General features: G+C 48.3%; 1 protein-coding gene across 1 annotated transcript in view; it reads right to left on the bottom strand.

Moving 5' to 3' along the window:
- The window catches only part of ANAPC4 (anaphase promoting complex subunit 4), a 170,535-nt gene that overhangs the window by 121,463 nt on the left and 26,227 nt on the right, over nucleotides 1-22,845 (bottom strand). The window contains exons 6-7 of the mRNA XM_075329394.1: nucleotides 4,092-4,118; nucleotides 3,187-3,231 (exon numbers count right to left, since the gene is read on the bottom strand). Coding sequence (XP_075185509.1) covers nucleotides 3,187-3,231; nucleotides 4,092-4,118 — 72 coding nt within the window. The remainder of the gene's footprint in view (nucleotides 1-3,186; nucleotides 3,232-4,091; nucleotides 4,119-22,845) is intronic.

The raw sequence follows: 22,845 nt of genomic DNA on the forward strand, positions 1-22,845 counted from the left end.
GGTCTGGACTGCAAGGCTTCTAGTATCTTAGCCATAGTTTCAGAGAGTTTATCCTTAAAGACTGCAAACTCCGTCCCTGTCACCTGGATAGTGTCAGCAGGTGGCTCCCCCTGGGCCCCTCTTAGCAGAGGCTCCGGCTGAGTAAGTGCAGCAGGGGCCGAGCAGAGCACACAATGAGGGTCAGTGGAACCTGCCGGTAGCGGCGTCGTACATGCGGCGCAGGCAGCATAGTAAGCCTGTGTTTTGGCACCCCTGCCTTTTGTGGGCGCCATGCTATTGTCTTCCCTGAGCAACACAATAGGGTATATAGCCAGAATCAACTGTGCACCATACAGTGTAAAGTATATACCATAAACATATAATTTATAATTACACTTCTGCACAATGGGGCTAGCACCACAGGTGCTGCTTACCACCCGCTTAAAGCGGTTGTGAGGCCACCAGAATCCCTGCCTGGGTCTCCCAGAATTTGTCCCCCTCTGCAGCGTCCGAGGAGCTGACAGGAATGGCTGCCGGCGTCCTGAGGAGAGGAGGGAGCCGTGGGCGTGACCCAGAAAGTGCGGGAACTGGTGCCCCACTGTGCACAGTGAGGGGGATGGAGTATGCAAAGCATGCTCCAGCCCTCATTGCTGCTCGTCTGTACAGCGTCCCGCCCTTCCCCTGCCTGTCAGGGCTGGGGGCGGGAGGAAAAAAGACTAGGCCGCAAAAGCCGGGGACTCGAGTAATAAGCGCGGCCGCCGTATAAGCGCGGCCGGTGCGGAAGTCCCCAGCGCACTACAAGTCCCAGCCGCGCCGCAGTGTTAACCATGGCAGCGGCGGTCAGCGCGGTAGTCCCCATACACAAACACACTCAGCGACGCTGAGTGTGTAATGGCACATTTAACCCGGTCAGCGCCGCGGTCACCGGTGCACTAGCACACCCAGCAATGCTGGAGTGTTGCTGTGCGCGGTCCCTACGGGGACACAGAGTACCTCCAAGTAGCAGGGCCATGTCCCTGAACGATACCCGGCTCCTATCCAGCAGGCTCCTCTGGAGTTGTGGATGAAGCACGGTCTCAGTGCCTGGAGACCGATAGGATCCCACTTCACCCAGAGCCCTAAGGGGGATGGGGAAGGAAAACAGCATGTGGGCTCCAGCCTCCGTACCCGCAATGGATACCTCAACCTTAACAACACCGCCGACAAGAGTGGGGTGAGAAGGGAGCATGCTGGGGGCCCTATATGGGCCCACTTTTCTTCCATCCGACATAGTCAGCAGCTGCTGCTGACCAATCTGTGGAGCTGTGCGTGCATGTCTGCCTCCTTCGCACAAAGCATAAAAACTGAGGAGCCCGTGGGAGCACGGGGGGTGTATAGGCAGAAGGGGAGGGGCTTTACACTTTTGGTGTAGTGCTTTGTGCGGCCTCCGGAGGCATAGCCTATACACCCAATTGTCTGGGTCTCCCAATGGAGCGACAAAGAAACATTGGTATTCACCATAGCGTAAAATACTCTTTCTTCTATTGCTTTGATCAATTGTTAGGTGTCGTCCCGGTATTGTGAAATTTTGCTGCCCGTCTAATCCACCTGTCCCCGCTACTCCCCGACCTCTCCACTCTGCCAATCCCTTCACTGGCTTCCCATCGCCCAAAGACTCCAGTTCAAAACACTAACCATGACATACAAAGCCATGCACAACCTGTCTCCTCCTTACATCTGTGACCTAGTCTCCTGGTACCTACCTGCACGCAACATCAGATCCTCACAATATCTCCTTCTCTGCTCCCCTCTCATCTCCTCTTCCCACAATCGCATCAAAGATTTCTCCCGTGCCTCCCCCATACTCTGGAACGCTCTGCCACAGTATATCAGACTCTCACCTACCATGGAAACCTTCAAAAGGAACCTGAAGACCCACCTCTTCCGACAAGCCTACAACCTGCAGTAACCCTCAGACCAGTAAACCACTGCGCAACCAGCTCTGTCCTCACCTACTGTATCCTCACCCATCCTCTGTAAACTGTGAGCCCTCGCTGGCAGGGACCTCTCTCCTCCCGTTTCCTCACCCATCCCCTGTAGACTGTGAACTCTGGCGGGCAGGGTCCTCTCTCCTCCTGTATCTTCACCCATCCCCTGTAGACTGTGAGCCCTCACGGGCAGGGTCCTCTCTCCTCCTGTATCCTCACCCATCCCCTGTAGACTGTGAGCCCTCGTGGGCAGGCTCCTCTCTCCTCCTGTACCCATCCCCTGTAGACTGTGAGCCCTCGTGGGCAGGCTCCTCTCTCCTCTTGTACCCTCACCCATCCCCTGTAGACTGTGAGCCCTTGCGGGCAGGGTCCTCTCTCCTCCTGTATCCTCACCCATCCCCTGTAGACTGTGAGCCCTCGTGGGCAGGCTCCTCTCTCCTCCTGTATCCTCACCTATCCCTTGTAGACTGTGAGCCCTCGCGGGCAGGCTCCTCTCTCCTCCTGTACCTGTCTGTGGCTTGTATTGGTCATGATTATTGTACTTGTCCCTACTATATATACTCCTTTTCACATGTAATAAATGGCGCTATAATAATAAAATGTGAACTGTATGAAGAGGAAAGCTGATTAATACCAATTCTAATTGAACCATGAAATGTATTGGATAATTCCTGGATCAAACGACTTTTGTAAATTTTCCCATTAAAACTTCTTGTTGGAGAACAGCAAGTTGCGCAAAAAAAATAAACATTGGACAGTTGAACGTGAGCATCCAAAAAGATAAGAGAAGGTCACATTAAGGTCACCTGAAAAGGTCAGAGGACATTGTAGGATCATCCTGAAATTTCACCCGAAAGCCAAATATCTCTAACTTTTTGTGAGTATTGTACAGGGCAATTTCCATATCTTCCTTTCAATTTTTTAGGAGCCCATAGTAAGGTCTAAATAAGGACCCGTCACCTATCCTAGTCTTCACCTATCCTGAGGAGCGGCTGACAACTTGGGTCCTGTGTACCTGTCTTGAATTGACACTAGTCAATATCTATAGACAGCGGAGCGTTGTTCTCCACCATCTCCATCAGTCCGATAACCAATCGTGTCCGCACTTCAGACAGGGTGAAGGACCTCGTTCTCGTGGCCAGAGATCCCAGAAATCAGACACTTCCTTTGGACTTGCTTGAGACACAATGGAAGCTCAGAGAAAGGAATATTTATGGCAACTTTCCGCACTTTTACCTACCGTACGTCTCCCAAAAGCTTTATTATCTCATCAGATTTTTCTTCACTGCAACAAAAGAAAGTCCATCAAGAAACATTGACACTTTTAGAAGGCATACCGGATTAAGAACGCACCCCAAATTTTTAGAAGAAGGGGTCCGTCATATAATCCAGTGTGTCTTACTGGGAGTGGGGGGAGGGGGTGTGAAGAGGGCGGCAGCAGTGCTAGAACGGGGTCACAGGAGGCAGGGGCGGTAGTCAAGTAGGGCGATACTGCAGGCGGTGGAACGGGGTCACAGGAGGCAGGGGTGGTGGTAGAGTAGGGTGATGCTGCGGGCGGTGCAGCGGATGTCCCAGATGCTCGCTGCGGGCGGCGGCGATGTTAGCCAGAAAACATCCAGAAACTGTCAGTGGTTCGGGCTTCAAAAAAATGGCACCCAGAGTCGGTGCATGCGCAGATTGAGTTATCGGCTCAATGACAAGCCAAGATCTCCTCTGCGCATGCACCACCACCAGGCACTATTTTCGTTAAGTCCGCTGCTGGGACATCAATAGGCCGGAGGCGGCGCGTGCGCAGATGAAATCTTGAGCTGAGAGTTCCATCTGCGAACACGCCGACAGCAGGTGACATTATTTGAAGCCTTCACCGTCGACATCTTCAGGATGGCCCCTGCCTGACTACCTGCAGCGAGCACCAGCACCGCCCGCAGCGAGCACAGAGCAGCACAGGGCACAGACCGCAGCACAGGGCACACCCTGCAGCATCGCCCCTGCCTCCTGCAACCCCTCTCCACAACCCCCAGTAAGCTACATACGGATTATAAGACGCACCCCTCATTTTCCTCCTAAATTTTTTGGAGGAAAAGTGGGTCTTATAATCTGAAACATACGGTATATATTTTGCAAGTCCAATTTTTTTTGTCTTACCTGAATATTTTAGCTGTGGCATTGTAACTAAAAGAAAAAAAATATATATATTTAATCATATCGAAACAATTCAGAGGAAATGTAACATTTACCTATTAAATTAACTTTTCATCTGTGCATGTGAGGTTATCCTTTAAAAAGCAACTAGTAAAACAAATAATGTTGGTTTGTGTTGCCATATGTGAGATGATTCTTATTTTTTATCATCGTTTTTTTTTTCTTATTCCCTTAAGGGACTTAACCCTACAATCGTCCGATCACTTATAATACAGTATATACTGCAATACAATCATGCAAAAGTATGTAGTGCAATTGTTGGTCTACTACTTTCACAAAAGTACCAAAATGTACACAATGGGGGCATTCAGTGGACCCACGGCTGCCATGGTAACCTATCATTGTTTTCCAGGGGGCCGATGGGAGCCACTGTGCACGGGGAGTCAAACTGAACATTTGCAGAAACGTTTTGTCAAAGACTGAAGCTTGTAAAAGAAAAAAAAAAAGAGGATTTTTGGTACTCACCGTAAAAAAAATTTCCAAGCCTTCATTGGGGGACACAGGAGACCATGGGTGTATCCTGCTGTCATTAACAGGCTGAAACTATGCTAGAAAAAGCTTAGCTCCTCCTTGGCAGCATACACCCACCGATCGGAGCCAAGCCTAGTGTGGAAGCAGTAAAAGCAGAAACCTGAAATACAGAATGGCCCAACAGAACATCTAAGTGCAGGAGCTGTGTCCCCCAATGAAAGGTCCAAGAAATATTCTATGGTGAGTACCCAAAATCCTCTTTTCCCTAGAGCTTCATTGGGAGACACAGGAAACCATGGGACGCCCTAAAACAGTCCCCGAGGGTGGGAAGAGAGATGGTTAGAAAAATAGAAGACCAAAAGTAAGATTTCCTGGATGGAAACCAACCACTGTAAATTGCAAAACCCTTCTAACTAGATCTGAATTGCCACGAGAAGGAAAAATTTGTGTACCCAGAAGACCTTGGAAAAGAAAATTGCAGATAACTAGGAAGCAACTTAGAGCGCAAAGATCCAGGAGAACTCAAAGATCCAGGAGACTTCAGGCATGGGAGAAGAGCGACTGGAATGGTAGAGCGAATTTAGACCGGAAGGCCAGTCTAACTCTCCGGAACACAAACAAGGAATTTAAGCCTCTAAGGAGGCTGTGCTAGACAGATAGATGTGCTGAGACGCACTTGACCAGGCACAATATATCTTGGAGAGGGCACAGAGGACGAGAAGAAGAACAAAGCAAGAGAAGACTATCTCACAGAAAAGTGGATGCAGGACCACCTTGTTCAGGAGAAAATCAGGAAGGAAGGACAACAAAACAGGGCTGTTAGTTCTGAGCCATGCCCATGGAAGTCATAGTCACCGGAAGAGACCTTTTGGGGTATTAAGCAAAGAAGAGAAGGATGGATTAACAAGGGGGCACCTTTGAGCGCTAAACCCCAAATGAGGTCCCAGATCACTGAAGGCCAAAAGAAATTTGCCAGGCTTGTCCAGCTTACAGGAACATTTTTGACCTGTGAAAGTGAAATTCCTTGGAAAGGCTTAAAAAGGCAGAGACCTGACTTGAAGAGAACAGAGGAAGTAACCTGAGCTAAAGATCGAGGCCAAGAATCTAAGGAGGAAAGGAGAGAAGGACAGGACCGAGGCTAGGTACAAATTCAGGAGAGCTTCCTGAGAAGGACATAACTGAAAATAGGAGTAAAAGGAGGAGAGCCTCCTTGTATTGATAATGAGCTGAACGGAGGACCGGAAGCTCTTACAAAAATAGGGGAAACTAGGTAAACAGATATGGAAGTTTTCACAAGGTATCTGCGCAAAGGTAGACTACCTGCACTAGGTGGTGGACTACTTCAGCCGACCCAAATCCCTTGATCTTTCCAGAAACAAAGGACAACTGAAGAAAAGGAGAGAATGGATGTTTCAGGAGAACACCGGGATGTCAGAGACATCCGCTGAGCATTGCAGGACCTGGATATAAATTGAGGGATCCTACAAAGCAGCCAGCATGCCATCAGACGGACGTCAAGGGTGCTTCGCTGAAAAAACGAACAAGAACGAGAAGTGTCTATGGAGACGGTCAACCTGTTGAGGTTCTTCATGGTTAGGAAGACGTCGGTCCGAATCTTACTCCGGAGATGTGAATTGCTGAAGATATTGTCACATCTAGTTCAGTCCAAGGCCTGAGCATCAGCCTTGACCGAGCAGGATAGGGTTCAACCATGGTGAAAGATCAGTGAACAGGATAGGGGTCAGCCTTGGTGAAAGATTAATGAACAGGATAGTGTTCAGCCTTGGTGAAAGATGAGTGTCGTGGTGGTGTCTATTAGATGTGGACAAGAAGATCCAAACAAAGAAGGAGAAAAAATGAAACGGTTCTGAGTTCCAGATGAAATAAGAGGAGAAGAGTTACCCATCCTATAAGTGGTCATTATTTTACGGGGATGAAGTTCTCAAACTGAGGAGACCAAAGTCCTTTATCACAAACGTCTAACAATTGGGTCTCTTGTAGGACACCGCCCTCAAGCCAAGGTTAAAATGACTGGGGGCTCTGTTATACCAAGGGAAACATTTGTTAGAAGTGGATCAATTGGTCGAAAAACCTGGGGCATAAGAATGAAATGATCAAAACCAAGAAGAAGAGCAGAAAACTTTTCTACCAAGAGAAGGACTCCTGCACGTGTGGATCAGAATAGGAAACGATCATGACCTGTTCAGATGGACTCCAAAGGAGAAGTGATTATAAAGAGTGAAGAATCTTGGCGTGGCCGAAGAGAAGAGCCTTGAAACCTCTATGATCTGGCGAAGGAAAACTAAAAACCCTCTGTTACAAAGGATGGCGATGTCGCTGACATGAACCCTGAAGACCACTGGGGAAATGTCTACACCAAAGGGAAATGCCATGAGCTGACAGAGAAACTCTAGGACACTTGGTGGCCCAGAAAAGTAGGTGAACAGAGGCATCTTTGTGTCCATGGAATGGGAGCAGCCACAGGGTTCTTGGAGGTTATCCCTGATAGCGGACGCTTGATCCTGGAAGGAGTAAAGGTAACACAATATGGGAACTTGAAAACTTGAGTTGGAAAACGGTATCCTCCTACTATTGGAACAAGAAGAAAAAAAATCTGAGAAGCTTTCCCAAGGTTTACTCCAGCCTATGGGAGAGATGGCAAAGGGACGACACTGATGAAGACCCCTGTATGTACAGTCCCAGAAAGGTGACGGCCCTGAAAAAGAAGAAGCCAGAGGAACTTCTGAATGCAGAACCGCCAATGCTAACATGATCCACCAGCGTGACAGATTAAGCAGAACCGCCAATCCCAACATGATCCACAGTGTGACAAATTATGCAGAACCGCCAATCCAAACATGATCCACCAGCGTGACAGATTAAGCAGAACCACCAATCGCAACAAGATCCACAGTGCGACAGATTATGCAGAACCGCCAATCCCAACATGATCCACAGTGCGACAGATTATGCAGAACCGCCAATCCCACCATGATCCACAGCGCGACAGATTGTGCAGAACCGCCAATCCCAAAATGATCCACAGTACAACAGAATATCTCGACAATGAAGAGAACTATCAGCAGCTGTAAGCAGAGAACAACAGGGGTCACGACGGGGCCCAGAATAATAGCACGGAAAAAGGAAAAAACGGGGAAAGGATAGGAATCCCTAATGGAACACTCCTACTCTCTACTTGTACTACGCATACATATACAGTATATATATATATATATATATATATATATATATATATATATATATATATATAGTTAGGTTCAGAAATATTTGGACAGTGACACAAGTTTTGTTATTTTAGCTGTTTACAAAAACATGTTCAGAAATACAGTTATATATATAATATGGGCTGAAAGTGCACACTCCCAGCTGCAATATGAGAGTTTTCACATCCAAATTGGAGAAAAGGTTTAGGAATCATAGCTCTGTAATGCATAGCCTCCTCTTTTTCAAGGGACCAAAAGTAATTGGACAAGGGACTCTAAGGGCTGCAATTAACTCTGAAGGCGTCTCCCTCGTTAACCTGTAATCAATGAAGTAGTTAAAAGGTCTGGGGTTGATTACAGGTGTGTGGTTTTGCATTTGGAAGCTGTTGCTGTGACCAGACAACATGCGGTCTAAGGAACTCTCAATTGATGTGAAGCAGAACATCCTGAGGCTGAAAAAGAAGGGAATTTTGTTTACTTACCGTAAATTCCTTTTCTTCTAGCTCCAATTGGGAGACCCAGACAATTGGGTTGTATAGCTATGCCTCCGGAGGCCACACAAAGCATTACACTAAAAGTGTAACGCCCCTCCCCTTCTGCCTATACACCCCCCGTGCTCACGGGCTCCTCAGTTTTGGTGCAAAAGCAAGAAGGAGGAAAAAATTATAATTGGTTTAAAGTAAATTCAATCCGAAGGAATATCGGAGAACTGAAACCATTCAACATGAACAACATGTGTACACAAAAAACAGGGGCGGGTGCTGGGTCTCCCAATTGGAGCTAGAAGAAAAGGAATTTACGGTAAGTAAACAAAATTCCCTTCTTCTTTGTCGCTCCATTGGGAGACCCAGACAATTGGGACGTCCAAAAGCAGTCCCTGGGTGGGTAAATAATACCTCATAATAGAGCCGTAACCGGCTCCATCCTACAGGTGGGCAACCGCCGCCTGAAGGACTCGCCTACCTAGGCTGGCATCTGCCGAAGCATAGGTATGCACCTGATAGTGTTTCGTGAAAGTGTGCAGGCTCGACCAGGTAGCCGCCTGACACACCTGCTGAGCCGTAGCCTGGTGTCGCAAAGCCCAGGACGCTCCCACGGCCCTGGTAGAATGGGCCTTCAGCCCTGAGGGAACCGGAAGCCCGGAGGAACGATAAGCCTCGAGAATTGGTTCCTTGATCCACCGAGCCAGGGTTGATTTGGAAGCCTGTGTCCCTTTACGCTGGCCAGCGACAAGGACAAAGAGTGCATCCGAGCGGCGCAAGGGCGCCGTACGAGAAATGTAGAATCTGAGTGCTCTCACCAGATCTAACAAGTGCAAATCCTTTTCACATTGGTGAACTGGATGAGGACAAAAAGAGGGTAAGGAGATATCCTGATTGAGATGAAAGGGGGATACCACCTTAGGGAGAAATTCCGGAACCGGAAGCAGAACCACCTTGTCCTGGTGAAACACCAGGAAGGGGGCTTTGCATGACAGCGCTGCTAGCTCAGACACTCTCCGAAGTGATGTGACTGCCACTAGGAAGACCACCTTCTGTGAAAGGCGCGAGAGAGAGATATCCCTCATTGGCTCGAACGGTGGTTTCTGAAGAACCATCAGCACCCTGTTCAGATCCCAGGGTTCTAACGGACGCCTGTAAGGAGGTACGATGTGACAAACCCCCTGCAGGAACGTGCGTACCTGTGGAAGTCTGGCTAGGCGCTTCTGAAAAAAAAACAAAAAACAGAGAGCGCAGAGGCTTGTCCCTTAAGGGAGCCTAGTGACAAACCCTTCTCTAATCCGGATTGAAGGAAGGACAGAAAAGTGGGCAAGGTAAACGGCCAGGGAGAAACGCCCTGAGCAGAGCACCACGACAGGAAAATTTTCCAAGTCCTGTGATAGATCTTGGCGGACGTTGGTTTCCTAGCCTGTCTCATGGTGGCAATGACCTCTTGAGATAAACCTGAAGACGCTAGGATCCAGGACTCAATGGCCACACAGTCAGGTTCAGGGCCGCAGAATTCAGATGGAAAAACGGCCCTTGAGACAGCAAGTCTGGTCGGTCTGGGAGTGCCCACGGTTGGCCGACCGTGAGATGCCACAGATCCGGGTACCACGACCTCCTCGGCCAGTCTGGAGCGACGAGGATGGCGCGACGGCAGTCGGCCCTGATCTTGCGTAACACTCTGGGCAACAGTGCCAGAGGAGGAAACACATAAGGGAGTTGAAACTGCGACCAATCCTGAACTAAGGCGTCTGCCGCCAGAGCTCTGTGATCTTGAGACCGTGCCATGAACGTCGGGACCTTGTTGTTGTGCCGGGACGCCATTAGGTCGACGTCCGGCATGCCCCAGCGGCAACAGATCTCCTGAAACACGTCCGGGTGAAGGGACCATTCCCCTGCGTCCATGCCCTGGCGACTGAGAAAATCTGCTTCCCAGTTTTCTATGCCCGGGATGTGAACTGCGGATATGGTGGAGGCTGTGGCTTCCACCCATAGCAGAATCCGCCGGACCTCCTGGAAGGCTTGCCGACTGCGTGTCTGGGCGCAGATGAAACTGCGCAAAAGGAACTGCCTCCATTGCTGCCACCATCTTCCCTAGGAAGTGCATGAGGCGCCTCAGGGGGTGTGACTGACCATGATGGAGAGATTGCACCCCTGTCTGTAGTGAACGCTGTTTGTTCAGCGGAAGCTTCACTATCGCTGAGAGAGTGTGAAACTCCATGCCAAGATATGTCAGTGATTGGGCCGGTGTCAGATTTGACTTTGGAAAATTGATGATCCACCCGAAACTCTGGAGAGTTTCCAGAGCAATGTTCAGGCTGTGTTGGCATGCCCCTTGAGAGGGTGCCTTGACAAGTAGATCGTCTAAGTAAGGGATCACCGAGTGTCCCTGAGAGTGTAGGATTGCCACCACTGTTGCCATGACCTAGGGGAAGACCCGTGGGGCTGTTGCCAGGCCAAAAGGTAGTGCCACGAACTGAAGGTGTTCGTCCCCTATGGCGAAGCGCAGGAAGCGCTGATGCTCTGGCGCAATCGGTACGTGGAGATAAGCATCTTTGATGTCTATTGATGCCAGGAAATCTCCTTGGGACATGGAGGCGATGACGGAGCGAAGCGATTCCATCCGGAACCGCCTGGTTTTCACATGCTTGTTGAGCAGCTTTAGGTCCAGAACGGGACGGAAGGATCCGTCCTTTTTTGGCACCACGAACAAGTTGGAGTAAAAACCGTGACCCCGTTGCTGAAGAGGAACCGGGATCACCACTCCTTCCGCCTTCAGGGTGCCCACCGCCTGCATAAGAGCCTCGGCTCTGTCGGGGGGTGGAGATGTTCTGAAGAAACGAGTCGGAGGACGAGAGTTGAACTCTATCCTGTAACCGTGAGATAGAATGTCTCTCACCCATCGGTCTTTTACTTGTGGCAGCCAGATGTCGCAAAAGCGGGAGAGCCTGCCACCGACCGAGGATGCGGTTTGAAGAGGCCGAAAGTCATGAGGAGGCCGCTTTGGGAGCGGTGCCTCCGGCGGTCTTTTTAGGACGTGACTTAGACCGCCATGCATCTGAGTTCCTCTGATCTTTCTGAGGCCTTTTGGACGAGGAAAATTGAGATCTGCCCGCGGTCCGAAAGGACCGAAACCTCGATTGTACCTTCCGTGGTTGAGGTCTGTTTGGTTTGGACTGGGGTAAGGATGAATCCTTCCCCTTGGATTGTTTAATGATTTCATCCAATCGCTCACCAAACAAGCGGTCGCCAGCCAATGGCAAACCGGTTAAGAACTTTTTGGAAGCAGAGTCTGCCTTCCATTCACGTAGCCACATGGCCCTGCGGAGTACCACCGAGTTGGCGGATGCCACCGCCGTACGGCTCGCAGAGTCGAGGATAGCATTAATGGCGTAGGACGCAAATGCCGACGCCTGATTGGTTAAGGACACCACTTGCGGGGCAGATGTACGTGTTACCGCATGAATCTGCGCCTGACAAGCTGAGATAGCTTGGAGTGCCCATACGGCTGCGAATGCTGGTGCAAAAGACGCGCCGATGGCTTCATAGATGGATTTCAACCATAGCTCCATCTGTCTGTCAGTGGCATCTTTGAGTGAAGCCCCGTCTTCCACTGCAACTATGGATCTAGCCGCCAGTCTGGAGATTGGAGGATCCACCTTAGGACACTGAGTCCAGCCCTTGACAACCTCGGGGGGGAAGGGATAACATGTGTCCTTAAGGCGCTTGGAAAAACGCTTGTCTGGACAGACCCGGTTTTTCTGGATTGCCTCTCTGAAGTCAGAGTGATCCAGAAACATATTTAATGTACGCTTGGAAACCTGAAACGGAATTTCTCCTGAGAAGCAGACTCCTCAATTGGAGGAGCTGGGGGAGAAATATCCAACACCTGATTGATAGTCGCTATAAGGTCATTCACTACTGCGTCACCTTCAGGTGTATCTAGGTTGAGAGCGGCTTCAGTATCAGAATCTTGATCTGAGACCTCCGCTTCATCCTCCAGAGAGTCCCCCTGCTGGGGACTCAGTCATGGGTACGGGACTGCAATAGACCAGGTGAGTGCTGCTGAGAGCAGTTCTGCTATTTATATGTGAGGCCGCATGGCACATTTTATAAAAATATTTTAGTGTAGGACTGCTTCAAATGAGATTTGCCGTGACGTGGCGAAGCAGCTCAAGAAATTGCAATTTTTTGCCAAAAATCTCAAAAAAAAATTTTTTATAATGCAGTTTGGAATATTTGATGCCTTAGTGCACATTGGTGCTGGCTCTTTGTTGTTTCTTTGTTGAATTGGTCGGTGGTTGACCTCCACCTTGCTATGCACCCCAATTTGGGATGTATTCCATCTGTATAGATTTTGGCGTTTGGTGACTGTTCACATTGGGTCATCAGGCTTTGTCCACAGGCTATATATATACTTCATGCAGCATTTTCTTTGGACCTGTCCCGCCCACAGCCATGACTCAGTCATGGGTACGGGACTGCAATAGACCAGGTGAGTGCTGCTGAGAGCAGTTCTGCTATTTATATGTGAGGCCGCATGGCACATTTTATAAAAATATTTTAGTGTAGGACTGCTTCAAATGAGATTTGCCGTGACGTGGCGAAGCAGCTCAAGAAATTGCAATTTTTTGCCAAAAATCTCAAAAAAAAAAAAAAAAAAAAAAAATTTTTTTATAATGCAGTTTGGAATATTTGATGCCTTAGTGCACATTGGTGCTGGCTCTTTGTTGTTTCTTTGTTGAATTGGTCGGTGGTTGACCTCCACCTTGCTATGCACCCCAATTTGGGATGTATTCCATCTGTATAGATTTTGGCGTTTGGTGACTGTTCACATTGGGTCATCAGGCTTTGTCCACAGGCTATATATATACTTCATGCAGCATTTTCTTTGGACCTGTCCCGCCCACAGCCATGACTCAGTCATGGGTACGGGACTGCAATAGACCAGGTGAGTGCTGCTGAGAGCAGTTCTGCTATTTATATGTGAGGCCGCATGGCACATTTTATAAAAATATTTTAGTGTAGGACTGCTTCAAATGAGATTTGCCGTGACGTGGCGAAGCAGCTCAAGAAATTGCAATTTTTTGCCAAAAATCTCAAAAAAAAATTTTTTATAATGCAGTTTGGAATATTTGATGCCTTAGTGCACATTGGTGCTGGCTCTTTGTTGTTTCTTTGTTGAATTGGTCGGTGGTTGACCTCCACCTTGCTATGCACCCCAATTTGGGATGTATTCCATCTGTATAGATTTTGGCGTTTGGTGACTGTTCACATTGGGTCATCAGGCTTTGTCCACAGGCTATATATATACTTCATGCAGCATTTTCTTTGGACCTGTCCCGCCCACAGCCATGACTCAGTCATGGGTACGGGACTGCAATAGACCAGGTGAGTGCTGCTGAGAGCAGTTCTGCTATTTATATGTGAGGCCGCATGGCACATTTTATAAAAATATTTTAGTGTAGGACTGCTTCAAATGAGATTTGCCGTGACGTGGCGAAGCAGCTCAAGAAATTGCAATTTTTTGCCAAAAATCTCAAAAAAAAAAAAAAAAAAATTTTTTATAATGCAGTTTGGAATATTTGATGCCTTAGTGCACATTGGTGCTGGCTCTTTGTTGTTTCTTTGTTGAATTGGTCGGTGGTTGACCTCCACCTTGCTATGCACCCCAATTTGGGATGTATTCCATCTGTATAGATTTTGGCGTTTGGTGACTGTTCACATTGGGTCATCAGGCTTTGTCCACAGGCTATATATATACTTCATGCAGCATTTTCTTTGGACCTGTCCCGCCCACAGCCATGACTCAGTCATGGGTACGGGACTGCAATAGACCAGGTGAGTGCTGCTGAGAGCAGTTCTGCTATTTATATGTGAGGCCGCATGGCACATTTTATAAAAATATTTTAGTGTAGGACTGCTTCAAATGAGATTTGCCGTGACGTGGCGAAGCAGCTCAAGAAATTGCAATTTTTTGCCAAAAATCTCAAAAAAAAAAAAAAAAAAATTTTTTATAATGCAGTTTGGAATATTTGATGCCTTAGTGCACATTGGTGCTGGCTCTTTGTTGTTTCTTTGTTGAATTGGTCGGTGGTTGACCTCCACCTTGCTATGCACCCCAATTTGGGATGTATTCCATCTGTATAGATTTTGGCGTTTGGTGACTGTTCACATTGGGTCATCAGGCTTTGTCCACAGGCTATATATATACTTCATGCAGCATTTTCTTTGGACCTGTCCCGCCCACAGCCATGACTCAGTCATGGGTACGGGACTGCAATAGACCAGGTGAGTGCTGCTGAGAGCAGTTCTGCTATTTATATGTGAGGCCGCATGGCACATTTTATAAAAATATTTTAGTGTAGGACTGCTTCAAATGAGATTTGCCGTGACGTGGCGAAGCAGCTCAAGAAATTGCAATTTTTTGCCAAAAATCTCAAAAAAAAAAAAAAAAAAAAATTTTTTATAATGCAGTTTGGAATATTTGATGCCTTAGTGCACATTGGTGCTGGCTCTTTGTTGTTTCTTTGTTGAATTGGTCGGTGGTTGACCTCCACCTTGCTATGCACCCCAATTTGGGATGTATTCCATCTGTATAGATTTTGGCGTTTGGTGACTGTTCACATTGGGTCATCAGGCTTTGTCCACAGGCTATATATATACTTCATGCAGCATTTTCTTTGGACCTGTCCCGCCCACAGCCATGACTCAGTCATGGGTACGGGACTGCAATAGACCAGGTGAGTGCTGCTGAGAGCAGTTCTGCTATTTATATGTGAGGCCGCATGGCACATTTTATAAAAATATTTTAGTGTAGGACTGCTTCAAATGAGATTTGCCGTGACGTGGCGAAGCAGCTCAAGAAATTGCAATTTTTTGCCAAAAATCTCAAAAAAAAAAAAAAATTTTTTATAATGCAGTTTGGAATATTTGATGCCTTAGTGCACATTGGTGCTGGCTCTTTGTTGTTTCTTTGTTGAATTGGTCGGTGGTTGACCTCCACCTTGCTATGCACCCCTGCTGGGACCCTGAACAGTGTGATGAAGTGGAGGGAATTTCCCAGCGACCCCGCTTGGGCGGCCTGGGACTGCGGTCCGTGTCAGAGACCTCACCCTGGGGCCTGTGGGTTACCCCCGGGGCACATTGCTGTTCCAATTGAGGGGGACCAGGGGTCAAGGATTGGATAGAGCCCGGGGCCTGAATCACCGGTCTGGACTGCAAAGCTTCCAGTATTTTAGCAGACCATTTATCCATAGTGTCTGACAGCTTGTCAGCAAAGGCTGCAAACTCCGTCCCTGTCACCTGGACAGTGGTAGCAGGTGGATCCACCTGGGCCACTTGTAGCAAAGGCTCCGGCTGAGTAAGCGCCACCGGGGCCGAGCATTGCACACAATGAGGGTCAGTGGACCCTGCCGGTAGTACAGCTGTACATGAGGTACAGGTTGCAAAATACGTCTGTGCTGTGGCACCCTTGCTCTTTGCAGATGACATGTTGTCTCCTCTGAGAACAACCTGGAGGGTATATAGCCAAAAATCAACAGGGCGACCGTACAGTGCAATGTATAGCCTAAAAGCCTATATATATATATACACTTCGGTACTCAGTGGGGCCAGCACCACAGGTGCTGCTTACCGACCGCTCAGAGCGGTTGTGTGGTCGCCGGATTCCCTGCCTGGGTCTCCCTGTGTTGCCTCTCCTCCTCAGCGTCTGAATCGCTGACAGGAATGGCTGCCGGCGTTCAGTGAGGAGGAGGAGGCCGTGGGCGTGCCCAGGAAAAGTGCGGGAATCCAGCGCCCCACTGTACTGAGTGAGGGGGGAGAAGTATACTAATGTATGCTCCAGCCCTTCTGCTGACGATCCGTGCAGCGTCCCGCCCCTCCCCTGACTGGCAGGCCTGTGGGCGGGAAAGAACGACACTAGGCCGCAGAAGCCGGGGACTAAAGTTATAAGCGCGGCCGGCAATAAGCGCGGCCGCGCGTAGTCCCCCGGCGCACTAACACCTCCAGCAGTGCTGGAAAGAGTATGGCACTAACGTTTCATGTCCGGCGCACTAACACACCCAGCAGAGCTGGAAAGTGTCTGGCACAAGCACTCCATGTCCGGCGCACTAACACACCCAGCAGAGCTGGAAAGTGTCTGGCCCAAACGCTCCATGTCCGGCGCACTAACACACCCAGCAGAGATGGAAAGTGTCTGGCACAAGCGCTCCATGCCCGGCGCACTAACACACCCAGCAGTGCTGTAATGTGTATGGGACCAGCGCTCTATGCGCGGTCCCCACGGACACACAGAGTACCTCATAGTAGCAGGGCTTTGACCCTGACGATATCCAGCTCCTATCCTGCAGATTCCCAGGGGCTGCGGAGGGAGCACGGTCCCAGTGCCTGGAGACCGATCCGGATCCCACTTCACCCAGAGCCCATTAAGGGATAGGGAAGGAAAACAGCATGTGGCTCCTGCCTGTGTACCCGCAATGGGCACCTCAACCTTAACAACACCGCCGACAAGAGTGGGGTGAGAAGGGAGCATGCTGGGGGCCCTGTTATGGGCCCTCTTTTCTTCCATCCGACATAGTCAGCAGCTGCTGCTGACCAAGCAGTGGAGCTATGCGTGGATGTCTGCCTCCTTCGCACAAAGCAAGAAAACTGAGGAGCCCGTGAGCATGGGGGGTGTATAGGCAGAAGGGGAGGGGCGTTACACTTTTAGTGTAATGCTTTGTGTGGCCTCCGGAGGCATAGCTATACAACCCAATTGTCTGGGTCTCCCAATGGAGCGACAAAGAAAAAGAAAAAATCCATCAGAGAGATAGCAGACATGCTTGGAGTAGCAAAATCAACAGTCGGATACATTCTGAGAAAAAAGGAATTGACTGGTGAGCTTGGGAACTCAAAAAGGCCTGGGCGTCCACGGATGACAACAGTGGTGGATGATCGCCGCATACTTTCTTTGGTGAAGAAGAACCCGTTCACAACATCAACTGAAGTCCAGAACACTCTCAGTGAAGTAGGGGTATCTGTCTCTAAGTCAACAGTAAAGAGAAGACTCCATGAAAGTAAATACAAAGGGTTCACATCTAGATGCAAACCATTCATCAATTCCAAAAATAGACAGGCCAGAGTTAAATTTGCTGAAAAACACCTCATGAAGCCAGCTCAGTTCTGGAAAAGTATTCTATGGACAGATGAGACAAAGATCAACCTGTACCAGAAGGATGGGAAGAAAAAAGTTTGGAGAAGAAAGGGAACGGCACATGATCCAAGGCACACCACATCCTCTGTAAAACATGGTGGAGGCAACGTGATGGCATGGGCATGCATGGCTTTCAATGGCACTGGGTCACTTGTGTTTATTGATGACATAACAGCAGACAAGAGTAGCCGGATGAATTCTGAAGTGTACCGGGATATACTTACAGCCCAGATTCAGCCAAATGCCGCAAAGTTGATCGGACGGCGCTTCATAGTACAGATGGACAATGACCCCAAACATACAGCCAAAGCTACCCAGGAGTTCATGAGTGCAAAAAAGTGGAACATTCTGCAATGGCCAAGTCAATCACCAGATCTTAACCCAATTGAGCATGCATTTCACTTGCTCAAATCCAGACTTAAGACGGAAAGACCCACAAACAAGCAAGACCTGAAGGCTGCGTCTGTAAAGGCCTGGAAAAGCATTAAGAAGGAGGAAACCCAGCGTTTGGTGATGTCCATGGGTTCCAGACTTAAGGCAGTGATTGCCTCCAAAGGATTCGCAACAAAATATTGAAAATAAAAAATTTTTTTTGGGGTTTGGTTTATTTGTCCAACTACTTTTGACCTCCTAAACTGTGGAGTGTTTGTAAAGAAATGTGACAATTCCTACAATTTCTATCAGATATTTTTGTTCAAACCTTCAAATTAAACGTTACAATCTGCACTTGAATTCTGTTGTAGAGGTTTCATTTCAAATCCAATGTGGTGGCATGCAGAGCCCAACTCGCCAAAATTGTCACTGTCCAAATATTTCTGGACCTAACTGTATATATATATATATTAGTTATATATGGATACATAGTACTTGTGCTACACATACATATATACAGTCATATGAAAAAGTTTGGGCACCCCTATTAATGTTAACCTTTTTCCTTTATAACAATTTGGGTTTTTGCTATTTCAGTTTCATATATCTAATAACTGATGGACTGAGTAATATTTCTGGATTGAAATGAGGTTTATTGTACTAACAGAAAATGTGCAATGCGCATTTAAACTAAATTTGACCGGTGCATAAGGATGGGCACCTCAACGTAAAAGTGACATTAATATTTTGTAGATCCTCCTTTTGCAAAAATCACAGCCTCTAGTCGCTTCCTGTAGCTTTTAATGAGTTCCTGGATCCTGGATGAAGGTAGATTTGACCATTCCTGTTTACATAACAAATCCATTTCAGTTACGTTTGATGGTCGCCGAGCATGGACAGCACGCTTCACATCATCCCACAGATTTTCAATGATATTCAGGTCTGGGGACTGGGATGGCCATTCCAGAACATTGTAATTGTTCCTCTGCATGAATGCCTGAGTAGATTTGGAGCGGTGTATTGGATCATTGTCTTGCTGAAATATCCATCCCCTGCGTAACTTCAACTTCGTCACTGATTCTTGCACATTATTGTCAAGAATCTGCTGATACTGAGTTGAATCCATGCGACCCTCAACTTTAACAAGATTCCCGGTGCTGGCATTGGCCACACAGCCCCAAAGCATGATGGAACCTCCACCAAATTTTACTGTGGGTAGCAAGTGCTTTTCTTGGAATGCCGTGGTTTTTTGCCTCCATGCTTAACGCCTTTTTGTATGACCAAACGACTCAATCTTTGTTTCATCAGTCCACAGGACCTTCTTCCATAATGTAACTGGCTTGTCCAAATGTGCTTTTGCATACCTCAGGCGACTCTGTTTGTGGCGTGCTTGCGGAAACGGCTTCTTTCGCATCACTCTCCCATACAGCTTCTCCTTGTGCAAAGTGCGCTATATTGTTGACCGATGGACAGTGACACCATCTGCAGCAAGATGATGCTGCAGGTCTTTGGAGGTGGTCTGTGGATTGTCCTTGACTGTTCTCACCATTCTTCTTCTCTGCCTTTCTGATATTTTTCTTGGCCTGCCACTTCTGGGCTTAACAAGAACTGTACCTGTGTTCTTCCATTTCCTTACTATGTTCCTCACAGTGGAAACTGACAGTTTAAATCTCTGAGACAACTTTTTGTACCTTCCCCTGAACAACTATGTTGAATAATCTTTGTTTTCAGATCATTTGAGAGTTGTTTTGAGGAGCCCATGATGCCACTCTTCATAGGAGATTGACATAGGAGAACAACTTGCAAGTGGCCACCTTAAATACCTTTTCTCATGATTGGATACACTTGCCTATGAAGTTCAAAGCTCAATGAGGTTACAAAACCAATTTAGTGCTTCAGTAAGTCAGTAAAAAGTAGTTAGGAGTGTTCAAATCAAGAAATTGATAAGGGTGCCCATACTTGTGCAATCTGCATTTTAACTAAATTTGACAGGTGCATATTTTCTGTTAGTACAATAAAACCTCATTTCAATCCAGAAATATTACTCAGTCCATCAGTTATTAGATATATGAAACTGAAATAGCTGCTGCAAAAACCCAAATTGTTATAAAGAAAAAAGGTTAACATTAATAGGGATGCCCAAACTTTTCCATATGACTGTATATATAGTTATATATGGATAAATATTTGTATAAGCACAAACCAGGAGCCCCATTGTGAGCAGGGACCTAGGCACAAGGGGGAAAGAACTGTCTTCGAATGCCCGGAAACATTCTTTGTAGAATGAAGATAGACGGTCATCAAACGTCCCAAGCGCTGTCTGGCTGGAAGATGCCTGTTCCATCTTCCCTCCCTGCACCATTAGGTTCTGGGAGGCGAGCGGGCAACGAATGCTGGCAAGAACCAATCCACCTGGAAACCACAACAGTATTGATGGGTTAGGGTCCTGCCTCAGACCAGAGAGGCTAGAGTAGTGATGCAACCCCACATTGTGCACTTGGTCTCAATTTGGGATGACAGAGTGAGCAGTTACACTATGTTGCTCAAACACAAACTGAATCTATAAGAAAACAGTAAATCCGTAATAAAAAAAACAACAAATTTCAGGTAGAAATGGAACAGGGTGCGGACCTGTGTCTGCCTCCTACGGACACTAAGCTAAAACTGATCGGCTTGCCTCCGGTCGGTGGGTGCACGCTACTGAGGAGCGGATCACTTTTCTTGCCTAGTGGCAGCAGCATACCCCCATGGTCTCCTGTGACCCCAAATGAAGCAATATAGAAAAGAAGGGAATTTTGTTTACTTACCGTAAATTCCTTTTCTTCTAGCTCCAATTGGGAGACCCAGACAATTGACAATTGGGGTGTATAGGCTATGCCTCCGGAGGCCGCACAAAGTATTACACTAAAAGTGTAAAGCCCCTCCCCTTCTGCCTATACACCCCCCGTGCTCCCACGGGCTCCTCAGTTTTGGTGCAAAAGCAAGAAGGAGGAAAAGAATTATAAACTGCTTTAAAGTAAAATAAATCCGAAGGAATATCGGAGAACTGAAACCATTCAACATGAACAACATGTGTACACACAAAAAAACAGGGGCGGGTGCTGGGTCTCCCAATTGGAGCTAGAAGAAAAGGAATTTACGGTAAGTAAACAAAATTCCCTTCTTCTTTGTCGCTCCATTGGGAGACCCAGACAATTGGGACGTCCAAAAGCAGTCCCTGGGTGGGTAAAATAATACCTCGTGATAGAGCCGTAAAACGGCCCCTTCCTACAGGTGGGCAACCGCCGCCTGAAGGACTCGTCTACCTAGGCTGGCATCCGCCGAAGCATAGGTATGCACCTGATAGTGTTTCGTGAAAGTGTGCAGGCTCGACCAGGTAGCCGCCTGACACACCTGCTGAGCCGTAGCCTGGTGCCTCAAAGCCCAGGACGCACCCACGGCTCTGGTAGAATGGGCCTTCAGCCCTGAGGGAACCGGAAGCCCAGCAGAACGGTAAGCTTCAAGAATTGGTTCCTTGATCCACCGAGCCAGGGTTGATTTGGAAGCCTGTGACCCTTTACGCTGGCCAGCGACAAGGACAAAGAGTGCATCCGAGCGGCGCAGGGGCGCCGTCCGAGAAATGTAGAGCCTGAGTGCTCTCACCAGATCTAACAAGTGCAAATCCTTTTCACATTGGTGAACCGGATGAGGACAAAAAGAAGGTAAGGAGATATCCTGATTGAGATGAAAGGGGGATACCACTTTAGGGAGAAATTCCGGAACCGGACGCAGAACCACCTTGTCCTGGTGAAACACCAGGAAAGGGGCTTTGCATGACAGCGCTGCTAGCTCAGACACTCTCCGAAGTGAAGTGACTGCTACTAGAAAAACCACTTTCTGCGAAAGGCGTGAGAGAGAAATATCTCTCATTGGCTCGAATGGTGGTTTCTGAAGAACCATCAGCACCTTGTTAAGATCCCAGGGTTCTAACGGCCGCTTGTAAGGAGGAACGATGTGACAAACCTCCTGCAGGAACGTGCGTACCTGTGGAAGTCTGGCTAGGCGCTTCTGGAAAAACACAGAGAGCGCTGAGACTTGTCCCTTAAGGGAGCCGAGCGACAAACCCTTTTCCAGTCCAGATTGAAGGAAGGACAGAAAAGTGGGCAAGGCAAAAGGCCAGGGAGAAAAACCCTGAGCAGAGCACCACGACAGGAAAATTTTCCACGTCCTGTGGTAGATCTTGGCGGACGTTGGTTTCCTAGCCTGTCTCATAGTGGCAATGACGTCTTGAGATAACCCTGAAGACGCTAGGATCCAGGACTCAATGGCCACACAGTCAGGTTGAGGGCCGCAGAATTCAGATGGAAAAACGGCCCTTGAGATAGCAAGTCTGGTCGGTCTGGTAGTGCCCACGGTTGGCCGACCGTGAGATGCCACAGATCCGGGTACCACGACCGCCTCGGCCAGTCTGGAGCGACGAGGATGACGCGGCGGCAGTCGGCCCTGATCTTGCGTAACACTCTGGGCAACAGTGCCAACGGAGGAAACACATAAGGGAGCTGAAACTGCGACCAATCCTGAACTAAGGCGTCTGCCGCCAGAGCTCTGGGATCTTGAGACCGTGCCATGAACGTCGGTACCTTGTTGTTGTGCCGGGACGCCACGAGGTCGACGTCCGGCACCCCCCAGCGGCAACAGATCTCCTGAAACACGTCCGGGTGAAGGGACCATTCCCCTGCGTCCATGCCCTGGCGACTGAGATAATCTGCTTCCCAGTTTTCCACGCCTGGGATGTGAACTGCAGAGATGGTGGAGGCCGTGGCTTCCACCCACATCAAAATCCGCCGGACTTCCTGGAAGGCTTGCCGACTGCGTGTGCCGCCTTGGTGGTTGATGTATGCCACCGCTGTGGAATTGTCCGACTGAATTCGGATCTGCTTGCCTTCCAGCCACTGCTGGAACGCTTTCAGGGC

This window comes from Anomaloglossus baeobatrachus, chromosome 11, assembly GCF_048569485.1.
Source record: "Anomaloglossus baeobatrachus isolate aAnoBae1 chromosome 11, aAnoBae1.hap1, whole genome shotgun sequence".
NCBI lineage: Eukaryota > Metazoa > Chordata > Amphibia > Anura > Aromobatidae > Anomaloglossus > Anomaloglossus baeobatrachus.